Source organism: Guillardia theta, assembly GCF_000315625.1.
Source record: "Guillardia theta CCMP2712 unplaced genomic scaffold GUITHscaffold_8, whole genome shotgun sequence".
NCBI classification, from domain to species: Eukaryota; class Cryptophyceae; order Pyrenomonadales; family Geminigeraceae; genus Guillardia; species Guillardia theta.
This window is the reverse complement of record NW_005434666.1, coordinates 1,039,462-1,051,803: the sequence shown is the minus strand read 5'-3', so window position 1 is coordinate 1,051,803 and position 12,342 is coordinate 1,039,462. Positions and strand designations below refer to the sequence as shown.

The window sequence follows — 12,342 nt, the reverse complement described above, 5'->3', positions numbered from 1 at the left end:
GAGAGATATGCAGGGGATACCAAGCTCCGTGCCATGCAGCAGGCTGCGTTGGCCTCTGTGATCGTGGCAGTCCTTCTGGTGGTTTCATTGGGAAGAAAACCTTCGATGCTTCTCAACAAATCAGATGTCCTGAAGGACATCAAGTCGGAGATTGTGAGAATTGAGCCTCACTAGCCACGTGAGGGAGTGATCGAATCAAGTCTTTGACATGAGATCGCAGGCGCTGCAGTCTTACTGGAACACTCTTGACAAACATGCCAAGCACGTTAGTCAGGAAGTGTCGGCTGTTCAGAACGCAAGGTATGAGAACGGCCTCGGCACAAGATATCTTTCAGAAGAGGCTCAGAAGTATCTGGGCGTCGACAAGTATGGAAGAGCTCTCAAAGAGGTAATCGCCTCCTCTCCCTTCAAACTCTTAGGAAATCCTTACCTGTGTTCGATCAGGTTGATGGGAAGAGCCTTGGTTTGGAGCAGGAGCTGGCCATGCGGAGTGGACACGGGCATGCCTTGAGGACCAACCAGAAGAAGGAAATCTTGGATCGATTGGACCATGGCGAGCTTGGCTCCTCCATGCTGGTATGCTACCTCTATGTTTCGTGCAGTGCTGGTGATGAAACAATCAGGGGCTGGTCAGGAACATGTTTGGAACCAAATCTTTGGCTCATCAGGCTGGCCATGTTGGAGCCTATCACTCATCAGCCTTCGGCGAGCCTCACTTCGACCAGAACGGCAACCCACTGCCTCTGCGTCAAGAACGCCAGGAGAGTCTGCGAGATGCCGGAATCAAAGTAAGCAACCACCTGAGTGAGATCGACCCGAGCCCGAGGCCCGACCGGGGTCAAGCGTTCGTTTCTCGAGCAGCCAAAGGAAGCTTCCCTGTAGAGGGACTGTACAACAATCTTCTCTTCGGTACTCCCATCCAACAGAGGAGAGCACGGGAACAGCAAAGGAAGGAGGATTTGGCAGATGAACTGAAACGTCACAAGCTCGACAATGAGATGATGGTCAGCAGCAAAGACGGGTTGTTCAAAGATCGATCCTCTGCTCTCGAGAAGGCCCCCAATGCTGGTTTGTTCGGACACCTTCTGTTTGGCTCCTCGACGAAGCGAGATGTGGACCCCAAGGCTGCTGCTCTTCACGACAACGGGATGATTGTAGACGATCATGTAATGGTTGATACCCGTCTTTCTCCATCGTTCTGACGGTTTGTTTGACACGCAGCAGGGCTTCTTCTCTGACTCCGAGTCATCTTCCTATGGATCTCAACTGAACAGGCAGAACGTCCTCGCAAGAAACCTGCAGGCTCGTGTCTCCCTCCACTCCAGCAGAGGCCAGCCTCTGGTCACTCGGCACACTGCCTCTCGCCTCTTGCCGTCGCCCCATGTTCACTCTCCAGCCAAGTCAGCGCGCCAAGTCGATGAGGTGCAGGCAGAGCGACCGGTCAGGGTGGACCCTCCAGTAGCGACCCAGCAGTCCCTGCGTGATGACATGCAAGCAAGGAGCTCGGAGAGCTCGACGGAGCAGAAGGAAGACATCTCCAACTTCTTTGACTCGCTCAAGAGACTCGACTCGCTGAAACACCGAGAGGATTTGATCCGACAGAGAGAGATGGAGCAGCGTGGGATGAAGCCTCGGGTGAGGAGCCGAACGCGTTGACTCAGCCAGTCCTTCGCTGACTTGCTATCGTCTCAGCCCAACGTGGATGTGGATGCTTCCGACCGGCATGACCGGGAGAGAGATGATGGTGACACCTTGTTTCTTCTCTGTCTCCTCGTCGACTGAGCCGTTTCCCAGCTTTCTTCGATCAGATTGCAAGGGCAGACATGAAGAAGAGTGTGCGCCATCATCGATCCGACAAGTCTCTGGATGCACTCCAGCAAGAACTTGACAAGCAGCGCAGCATCAAGGTACTCCGACTCGCTTGCTCGCCCGAACAGCCGGTGTCATCTCACCGCCTGCTGCAGGATCGTCCGCACGCGCATGAAGCCGCCGCGTCCCGGGTTGCTGACGAGTGGAAGTTCGCGGAGAAGTCTCTCGGGGTTGACAAGCACAAGTCAAAGCCGCAGGTTGTCAAACAAGCTGTCGGGGAGCACCTCAAGGTAGCTCCACAGCTCACGGCGAAGTCGCCGGTAGTGGCCTCGGCCGTCAAGGATGCAGCTGTGAAAGCCCCAGCTGCAGTCCAGGAGGCGTCGGGGTCGAAGGGTGAGGGTAGCAATGCGGGGTTGCTGGGGGAGACGGAAGGGAAGTGGATCAAGGATATTGAGAGTGTCCCGCTGAGTCTATTCAGATGAGAGTAAAAGGTGTAGATTATCCCGTCACCACTCCTCCTCCTCCTCCCTCGCCCATCAGGCCCTACCCCTTCTCCTCCTCCCTCATCCATCTGTGCTTGCGAGCCGCCTGAGGCACAAAGGGTGAGTGGGGAGGGGAAGGAGCAGCGGCAGCCGAACCTCGACAGTGAGACGCTTCTGCATGTCAGGCTCGAGCAGCTGAGATATCATGTTCTTGACTTCCTTTGACTTGGTCTCCCACGCCTGCCAGACCGTCACCCTCCAGCTGCAGGTACCGACATGCTCACGTCGCAGTTGAAGAGATCCGCGTACATCTTCTTGCCGTGAGCGATCTGGATCATCTCCTCCTCGAGATCTTCAAGCCCGTCCGCGTGAGGGTTGGGAGGGGAGGAGGCGACAAGGAGCATGACAAGGTGGCAAGCAGGTAGGCAGACGAGCAGCAGCAGCAGCAGCAGAGCAGCAACAGGGAGGAGGTACTGGCCTCGCACCTTCGTCGTCTTCTCCTCCAAACGGCATGCTGCACGTTAGCATGACGTAGAGAATCACTCCAAGACCCCATAAGTCAGCCTCCTTCCCGTACTTCTTCAGCCCTTCACTCATTCATCAGACTCTCCTCCTCCTCCTCCTCCTCCTCCTCCTCCTCCTCCCTTCCCTTCCCCCTTCTCCATCTCCCCCGCCCCCCTTCTCCTCTTCCTCAACCCTCAGCACTACCTCGCCCAACAGCGAAGACTTCAGGTGCCATGTACTTTGGAGTTCCGCAATTCGTTCTGCATTCTCTGGTCGACAAGTGAGGAAACCAAGAAATCTTCGTTTCTTCCTCCTCTCTATGACTCCTCGCCTCCTTCCCCCTCTCGATCGCCTCCTCCTTATTGCTTCTTCCTCTTCCCGTCCTCACCTGCCTTTCGCTAGCGCCTTTGCTAGTCCAAAGTCGGAGATCTGCTGAAGTTCAGAAGGAGCGGAGGGAGGGCGAGAGACCTTGAGGATACAATCCGCCGAGTTGTCGGTAAGGAGGATGTTCTCCGGCTTCAGGTCTCGATGCACAACCTCAACCATCAGTCAGTTGAACTCTCTGTCCCTTCCCTCCTCTTCATCCTGCCTCCGTCTTCTTCCCTCTTGCCTCCTCCTCTTGCCTCTTGCCTCCTCTCTCTCCCTCTCCCTCTCCCTCTCCCCGTCCCCCTCCCCCTCCTCCCCTCTCTTGCTTGCACGATCATCACTTCTCCCCGACCTCTACACTCCTGCTCACCTCCATGGAGTGACAATATTCTACACCATCAAGCAGCTGCTTGAACCATTTCCTCGCCTGCAATCGAGTCTATGACTTGGACGATGTTGCGCTATCGCGTCACCAGTTCCTCCGAGATGCATTCGTCAGGTTTTGAGATGAGATACTCGAAGAGATCTCCTCCGGCAACCTGGTCAACATCATCTTGTCACTCCGAGCGAGGGAAGGGAAGGGAAAGGAAAGGCAAGGCAAAGGAAAGGAAAGGAAAGGAAGGAAGGGAAGGGAAGGGAAGGGAAGGGAAGGGAAGGGACGAGGCAAAGGAATAGGAATCAGAGAAAGTATACATGTTCCATCACGAGCAAGAAACGTTTGGTTGCCGCATCGAAGTAGTATTCTAGCATCCTCACAATCTGAGACAAAGAGATCAGAACCAATCGCTCCCGGACTCAACAGATTCTGACGTTGGGATGAGATAGTTTCATCTGAATGTTTATTTCGTCTTGGACCTGCGAATCTCGGATGCCATTGATTTTCAACTTTGCAAGGTGAAGGATCTTGACCTGGACTACGAGTCACCGAAAGAATAGCAAACAATCTCGCTTACAGCAACTTTCTGCTCTGTATCCTTCCTCACCGCCACATAGACCTGTCAAACGAAATGTCTCTTACTTCGCATCCTTGTCTCTCATCCCTCGTTAGTCCCCGCCTTGTCCCGCTCTCTGTCTCATCTGTCTCCTCTGTCTCTCTCTCCGTCACCTTCGCGTACGCGCCTTCTCCTATCTCATTCGTCTTCTCGTATCGAGCCTCGAACTCTGCTGCAGGTCAGCCTCATAACAAGAACAGGACTTCTGGACCTTGCAAGCTCCCCGCGTTCTCCTCATTCTGACTCCAGTCAAGGCTCTTGCGAGGGTTCGATGCATCACTGAAAGCCATGTCAACAAACTCATTCAGATGCAAGATTCCTTCCACCTTGGTGATATGCACTGCCTCTTTGCACTCGGTGGATTTTCATCCTCCACCTCGTCCTTCGTTTGGTTCTCAACTTTGACTGCTACTTGTTGTTCTGTTCGAGAACTGGATGACGTCGTCTCCATCCTCTTCTCCTCCTTCATTCCGGAGTGAAAATGATTGTTCGATGAACTTGTTTGCTCGTTTGGTTGGGTATGAACTGTAAATGAAGCTCACGTCATTCTAGGCGTGCTATGCAGCGCTGGACTCACCTATATTGTTGGAGGCAAGAGCAGGAACTTCTTCATTGAGACTTTGTGAGTTTTGTTTCATGCCTTCATGATTCATCGTCTTCTTTTCTCCTCCTTCTTTCACCAGCTCTTCCTCCTCATCACATCTCACTCCTCGGTATCGAACTTTTGCTACGGGTTGCTCCTCCACTTCAGCAATATCGACGGTCTCATCTTCATCGCTCACAAAATGAAATTTGTATGCGATGAAGTTCTGAGCAAGAAATTTCAATCATATCGAGTGACAAGAGCTGTTTTCCTCTCACCAGCGATGAATCGCTGTGATGGTACGTCCCGTCCGACCTTCTTACAGGCACAACAATCAAGGACAGCATGTCGCCATCCTTTGAGGAGAAAAACCAACCCACACAAGTGCGTCAGCATACTATCTTGAACACAAGTCATGCATACCACTATCATTTGCTTGTTCCCCCTACCAATAAGATTTCCATTCACAAACAAACCGTTCGTGCTGTAATCCCACACGACAGCTTTCTCCTAGGACAGAGTCATATCCATGTGCCATGTGCATCTTTTTCTCTCTCCCTTACATCTGTTTCACTGCTCTTCTCAATGGAGAAGTGCAAGTTGGAGATCCTCATATCATCATACTTGACCTTCTCAGCACCACCTTGTCAGAACTCCTTCTTTTATGATTCGGCGGGCACCTGGCATGCAGAGTTCCTACCGAATTTCATCTTGTTCCTGCATGCCGAGGCTCACAGTCACATCTCTCTTCTCTCACATCCTCTCTCACCGCGACAGCTCAACGTCCGACCATCTTCCGTTGAGCGACACCAGCCGCCCCCACGCCTGCATGGCCTACTCTCAACAAAGACCCCACATCCCCCGACCTGCCCCGGGCGGCAGTCCGGCCGCCATGCTGCCGCCATGTCCGGCCGCGCCGCGCCACTGAGCCTCGGGGAGTCCGTCCGGCGGCCCGGCGCCGCTGGTCCGGCAGCCCACCGTACGGTACGCCACCGTGACTGGCACGGCGGTACGGCCGGGCGCCCGGCAGCCCGGCCCCATCCCGGCCGCGGCCACGAGGGCGCTCAGCAGTGTGGTGGAATCCAATCCGTGAGACTCTTTACTCAAAGTTAAGTTAAAGATCAGTACAATCAGTGAACTTTCAGGGTCACAATCACGGTACAGTGGCCCGCCTCGGGCCCGGGCCGGGCCCCGGAAGGGCCGTGACCGGCCGGACTGATCACTGGGCCCGCGAGTCCGAGTCGGACTCCCGGGATCGCTGTCTCTGAGTCGCCGGCCCCCCGCCCGGCCAGGGCCCGGCCACCCTCATCCCCTCTCATACCGGTCAATCCGTTGATGAACGATGGCAGGATGAGCGCGCCAGTGAGAATGGAGGAAGGTGTTGTAGTTGGTGGTGATGGCGAAGGAGGTGTAGATCGAAGAAGAAAGCAGAAGGTAACAGGATGTTTCATGTTGTAGACACCTTTGCCGTCATATGAACCGCCTTCCATTGGAGGTGTGAAGCGAACAATGTCTGGAGGATCGCAAAAGTGATCCTGAGATCAACGTTGCTGGACATCGGAGGCAAATGTCGGCGACCCTTCCTCCCATTTCATCAGCGCCTTCAGAAAAATCTTTGAAGTCCAACAGCAGGCCCTCCTCTTCCGCCAGCAAATCTTCACAACTCCCGCAGATTCATCCCAAGAATGGGGCAGGGTCAAACGCGACCAGTCCGGTGGAGCATGACGATGAGCCTCGGGAAGCAAAGAGCCCATCGAGTGAGCAGGAGATGGTGCAGGAGATGGTGCAGGAGATGGTGCAGGAGAGCCCCGTTGAGTTTGATGAGAAGGACTTCGAGGAAGATCAGTCTCAAGGGTCGGAGACGCGGCCCGAGTCCGCCCAGCCTACCTCCAACCCCATTGCGGTGGTTCAGGATACTGGAGAGATAGAAGACCCAGAAGAATATTACTGGAGGGCACACCAGGTGGTTCCGAAGAACTCAAAAACTTCAGCCAAGGAGATCTTGAAGCGTGTTCAAGCAGCATCGGGCACAAAGAAGCTTGACATTGGGGATTTGAGCCTTGGAATGATCCCTGACAAGATATTCGAGTTGGATTACCTGAAAACTCTGTTTGCACACAACAACAAGATCGAAGTGCTTCCGACTTCTGTTGGCGATCTCAAGAACTTGGCGCAGCTGCGAATCTTCGGTAATAGGTTGACCTGGCTTCCAGAAGAACTTGGACTGTGTGAGTCCCTACAAACATTGTGGGTTCAAGATAATCAGCTGATAGCCCTGCCAAAGTCCATGGGAAAGTTGACGCAACTGAAGATCCTGGTGGTTGCTCGCAACCCTCTGCGATCATTCCCTGCTGAGCTGCAGGAATGTGAAAACCTGAAGGATATCGACGCTGACGGACTACAGGACACTCTCTCCGTCCCTCCCATGGAGGTTGTTCGGCAGGGGGTGCAGAGCGTCTTCCTGTACCTGAGAGAGTATCGGAGGAGGATGAGTTGGATCGAGGAGACCAACATGATCGACCTGAGCAGCATGGGGATCACAGCCTCCACTCTCCCCCTTGAGATCACCAACATGACGTCAGTGACTGTCTTGAACCTTGCGGGCAACAGGATGGCGGCTTTGAGCGCGTCCATCCGGTACATGCGCTCCCTGACTCAGTTGGATGTCAGCAACTGCGTGAGCCTGAAGAGGTTCAGCCCTGAGACAGGATCGTTGAGGAATCTGACTGAAATCATCCTCGAGGGTACCGACGTGGAATCCCCGCCTCCTCAGATTGTGCAACTTGGCTCCAAGAGTATCACTGCGTACCTTGCTGTGCTTCTTGAGGCAAGAACGTCCAAATCGGTTCACTTCAGCGAGATTGACGTCCCTTCCGTCGACCTGGCAATCATGGACATTGAAGGGCTGACGCTGTTGGACCTCTCCGCCAACAGGATCCGAAATCTACCTGAAGAATTCAGCAGGCTGGACAGCTTGCAAAACCTCCAACTTCAGTCCAACGACATCGTGCGCCTCCCTAGAGCCCTGGAGAACTGCACGTCGTTGACCGATGTCAACCTGAGTGACAACCGTCTAGAAGGGCCCTTCTTTGCTGACTTGTGGATCAGCGCCTGGATCAAGTTGAAACGGCTGAATATCAAGAGCAACGACAAGATCTCTCGTCTTCCAATGACTATCGCCTACTGGACATCGTTGGAGAAGCTGGAGATCGACGTGGAGAATTTCTATCAGCCTCCTGTGGAGGTGTTGAGGAAAGGAGCAAAGGCTGCGTGCGTGTACTGCTCCAAGTTCTCAAACGTGGAGGGGACAGTGGACAAGCTCGAGCTGCCAGGGTACAAGTTTCAAACTTTCCCGATGGAAATCTGCCAGCTGAAGAAGCTGAAGGTGCTGCAGCTGCAGTACAACTCCATCCAGGTCCTGCCTGAACAGATCACCGTGCTACGAGACCTCCACGAGCTTCATCTCTCCCACAACCCGCTCATGGCGTTGTCGGACATCATTCAGACTCTGAACCAGCTCCGAGTGCTCAGGCTAGACAACACTCTCATCGACGAGATTCCCACTTTCATCGGGAAGCTCTCGAAGCTTCGAACGATATCGGCTGTTCAGAACCGGCTAACGTCGCTCCCCGATCAGCTCTGTACCTTGACATCTCTCACTAAGGTCAACTTTGACAGCAACAGTCTGCATGTTCTCCCGGAGGCGATCGGGAAGCTCAAGAACCTCAAGGAGCTGTCAGTAACGAAGAACAAGATCGGCTGGATCCCTTCCTCCATCGGGAACCTCCACAGCATCGAAGAGATGCGGCTCAGCTTCAACAGGCTGCAGAAAATTCCACAGGAGATCGGGAGATGTCAAACGCTCGTCCGACTTCGTTGCAGCCACAATCTCATCTCACAACTTCCTCTCGAGCTGGAGCTCCTGACAAACCTGGAGGACCTCTCCTTCAACTCCAACCAAGTCTCCATCCTCCCCCTCTCCCTTGGGAACCTCACCAAGCTACGCAACCTCAACTACGAGGGCAACCCGCTGAAGAGTCCGCAGGATGATGTTCTTTCGCAGGGCAACGACGGAGTGATCATGTACTTCCACAAGATGTATCACTCCGCCCTCTCTCACGGCCTCGAGATGTCCAGCTGTCACATCCGCTACTTCCCGGCTGAGACGCTGACAATCCCGAAGCTACACTCCCTCGTCCTCGACGACAACGAGATCGAGTCGCTTCCAGCAGAGATGATGGTTCTCAGCTCCCTGACCTTTCTCTCCCTGCAGAGGAACCGGCTCAGAATCATACCGCCTGAGAGCGGCGTGCTTCCAGCCCTCTGCAAGCTGTACCTCAACGACAACCACTTGTCGGAAATCCCTCTCACCTTGGGGATATGCACATCCCTGCAGGACATCGACTTGTCCGGCAACGAGCAGACTTGGTCTACTCCTCCCCAGGAGATTGTCGAGCAGGGAAAGAGTATCATCCTCAACTATCTACGGCAGTTCGGCTATGCTTCCTCCAGCAGGTACCTGAAGCTCGAGGGCCTCAAACTTGAGAAGTTCCCAGCAGACGTCTTCAGGTTCCACTCTCACTTCCAGTGCCTGCGCTCCGAGGCCCTGACAGGTGAGTTTGACCAGCTTGACTAGCTCTGGATGACCCCAGCAGCCCCTCACCTGTCATACAGGTGTGTCGATATCCCACAACAAGATCGTTGAGGTACCGGCCGACATTTTTCAGCTCGCTGACACCCTCCACCACCTCAACCTCGACGAGAACGAGATCGAGGTGCTTCCAGATCAGCTGGGCTCGTTGACCAACCTCCAATCTCTGTCCTTCGAAAGGAACTTCGTCTCTGTTTTTCCCCAGCAGATTTCCAGCTGCACCAGTCTGCAGACCCTTCAGCTGAGGAGCAACCCCATCACGAGCTTGCATCCTAGCATAGGCGCTCTTTCCCTCCTCACGGTCCTCAACTTTGACGAAAAGAATATGGAAGAGCCTTCGGTCGAGATCCTCCAGCAGGGCTGCAGCACGATCATCCGCTACTTGCAGCAGGTCAACCTGGCGCTCTCGACCTTCCACCTCACTCTTCCTGCGTTCAAACTCTTCTCCTTCCCCCCCGAGCTGGTCTCCACCCCTACCCGCCCTGTTCCCCAGCAGGGGAGGCTGATTAGCGTCTGCCTGGCGGGCAACCAGCTGGAAACTCTCCCCTCAAGCATGGGCGCGCTGACCGCCATGACCAAGCTGGACCTGAGCAAGAACAAGCTGAGCAGGATGAGCGCGGTGATGGGGGCTTGGCAGCGGCTGGAGTTTCTTGATCTCAGCGGGAACATGATTGCTGAACTTCCTTCTACGATCGGAAACATGCGGCAGATGAAAGTGAGCAGCGCACAACCCTCGCTCCTGAACTATCCTCTTCCTCTATTCCTCTATTCCTCTTTTCTCTTCCTCTTCCTCTTTTCTTCTTCCCTCTTTTCCGCTTTTCTCTTCCTCTTTTTCTCTTTTCTTCTTCCCTCTTCTTCATCCTCTTGTTTGTCTTCTTTCTTCTCTCTTCTTCGCTCTTCTCCATTTCCTCTTCCTCTTCCTCTTTTTCAGCTGTTGAATCTCGGGCAGGTCCTCAACCTCTCAGACAATCTTCTCTCAGCTCTTCCCCCCTACATGGCGAAGCTCGTCAACATCCGAGAGCTTTACCTGCACGGCAACAAGCTTGAAGTCTTATACGCGGGGATCGACAAATGCACAAGTCTCTCAACCCTCTCTCTGTCAAACAACCTCTTTCCCAGCCTTCCCTATTCCCTTTCCAAGATCCCGACTTTGAGCAAGCTGGTCGTCGACAACAACCCTCTCGTCTCTCCGCCTCCTGAAGTTCTTCGTCCGGGCACCAGCTCCATCCTGAGGTACCTCAGTCGCTTCGAGGAGTCTCTGCAAACAAGGAAGCTGGACCTCTCCAACATGGAGCTCAACAACTTTCCGCTGGAGATTGTCAACATGGAATCGCTGACGGTGCTCGATCTCAGCGACAATCATCTCGAGTCTCTTCCTCCGGAGATTGAGCAGCTTGTGGGAGTGGAGATCTTGAACCTTGAACGCAACAATCTTCTGTTCCTTCCCCTGGAGCTGGGCTCGTTGTACACCATCCGGGAGCTGCTGTTTGCGGGCAACGAGCTCCGATCTCCTCCCGTGGAGGTCCTGGACAGAGGGACGAGCTCCATCCTCGAGTACCTAAAGAGGATGCAGGATGGGAGGAAGACGCAAAGTTTGGATCTCCGCAACCTCGAGCTGAAGAGGATGCCAGTTGAAGTCGCCTTCATGACAGGGCTGACATCCCTGTCTTTGAGCAACAACCATCTTCAGAAGTTGTTCGTTGGGATCGGACAGCTCACCCTGCTCACAGAGATGCATCTGGACTACAACGAGCTGGCCTCAATCCCTCGCAGCGTGTCGAACTTGACCAACCTGACGATCCTCTCTCTTTCTCACAACAGGGTGAAGAGGATAGAAGAGTGGCTGCACCCGCACATTCCCCTAGTTCGTCTGAACCTTTGCGACAACCTGCTGAAAGAGCTCCACCCGATCCTCCTCCGCTTCACCCATCTGCAGGAGTTGGACATCACCATGAACCCTCTCGAAGACCCTCCCTATGAGATCAACTCCCAAGGGCGCAACAAGATCTTTCAGTACCTCTCTGCAGTCCACCAGGCTAAGGTCAAGTTGTCTCTGGACCTCAGCGATCTTTCTCTCGTCAAGTTTCCTGTCAAGCACTGTCAACTCACCATGATCAAGTCGTTGAACCTCGACAACAACTCCCTCGAGCAGCTGCCTGACGAGCTCAGCCGGCTGGTCAACCTTGAACAGTTCTCTGCGACCAACAACCGACTTACCTTCCTCCCCCTCACCTTCGGCCACCTCAAGAACTTGACGCACTTTGACGTCAGCGGGAACGAGATGGTGACCCCCCCGATGGAGGTCTGCTCAGCAGGAGCCCAGCTCGTCGTCCGGTTCCTGTCCAACATTCTCAACGCAGATCGGACCCACGTGATCGATCTCAAGAAGATGCACCTGCTCAGCATCCCAAAGGTTGTGCTGGAGAAGCCCGACATCACGAGCCTCGACCTGTCTGCCAACAAGATCACTGAGATCCCAAGGTCCCTTTTGTGCATGACCAGCCTGAAAGATCTTCACATGGACGAGAACGAGCTGAAGGAGCTTCCGCCTGACTTGGGCCTCCTCCGCAATCTCGTCTCCCTGTCGCTGAGGAAGAACAGTCTCCTCTCCCTCCCGAGCTCCGTCTCTGCCTTCGAGAAGCTCTCTCTCCTCAACATCGAGGACAACAACATCCGAGAGCTGCCTCCTGAGCTCGGTGCCGTCCTCTCCCTCCATGACGTGCGCGTGAAGGGCAACCCCCTCACGGTCCCTCCGGTGGAGGTCGTGAAGAAAGGCGTCAAGAATTTCCTCAACTACCTCAGGAGGATTTTTGACCTGCAGCAGCACGATATCTGCGACATATCTGAGTCAGGCCTCCAAGACCCAAAACTCCCGGACTACATCCTGAGACAGTCATCCCTGAAGTCGCTCCTGCTACACCACAACTGTCTGCAGACTCTTGACATCTCGTTGAC

General features: G+C 54.3%; 4 protein-coding genes across 4 annotated transcripts; 2 read left to right on the top strand and 2 right to left on the bottom strand.

The window, feature by feature from the left end:
* Positions 1-1,411: 1,411 nt before the first annotated feature.
* Positions 1,412-2,316, top strand: GUITHDRAFT_150637 (hypothetical protein). Its single transcript, XM_005839651.1, has 4 exons — positions 1,412-1,635; positions 1,693-1,744; positions 1,795-1,907; positions 1,965-2,316. The coding sequence occupies exons 1-4, from the start codon at positions 1,489-1,491 to the stop codon at positions 2,289-2,291; spliced, it is 639 nt and encodes a 212-aa protein (XP_005839708.1). The 5' UTR covers positions 1,412-1,488; the 3' UTR covers positions 2,292-2,316.
* A 36-nt stretch (positions 2,317-2,352) lies between these two features.
* GUITHDRAFT_101878 (hypothetical protein) lies at positions 2,353-3,341 on the bottom strand (the record flags this gene model as incomplete). The annotated part of the gene is made up of 6 exons (XM_005839650.1): positions 2,353-2,397; positions 2,448-2,531; positions 2,576-2,643; positions 2,777-2,878; positions 2,988-3,064; positions 3,184-3,341. The coding sequence occupies 6 exons, from the start codon at positions 3,339-3,341 to the stop codon at positions 2,353-2,355; spliced, it is 534 nt and encodes a 177-aa protein (XP_005839707.1).
* Positions 3,342-3,498: 157 nt separating this feature from the next.
* Positions 3,499-5,567, bottom strand: GUITHDRAFT_101877 (hypothetical protein; the record flags this gene model as incomplete). The annotated part of the gene is made up of 14 exons (XM_005839649.1): positions 3,499-3,588; positions 3,635-3,700; positions 3,855-3,920; positions 3,972-4,070; positions 4,115-4,156; positions 4,267-4,322; positions 4,365-4,432; positions 4,480-4,678; positions 4,731-4,962; positions 5,015-5,092; positions 5,160-5,246; positions 5,300-5,365; positions 5,417-5,453; positions 5,506-5,567. 14 exons carry the CDS (start codon positions 5,565-5,567, stop codon positions 3,499-3,501), a joined length of 1,248 nt encoding a protein of 415 aa, XP_005839706.1.
* A 1,234-nt stretch (positions 5,568-6,801) lies between these two features.
* Positions 6,802-11,707, top strand: GUITHDRAFT_65038 (hypothetical protein; the record flags this gene model as incomplete). Its single annotated transcript, XM_005839648.1, has 5 exons — positions 6,802-7,167; positions 8,167-8,697; positions 9,920-10,102; positions 10,661-10,909; positions 11,483-11,707. Coding segments are annotated over 5 exons (1,554 nt in total), but the record flags the coding sequence as incomplete, so codon positions are not given.
* Positions 11,708-12,342: the final 635 nt, after the last annotated feature.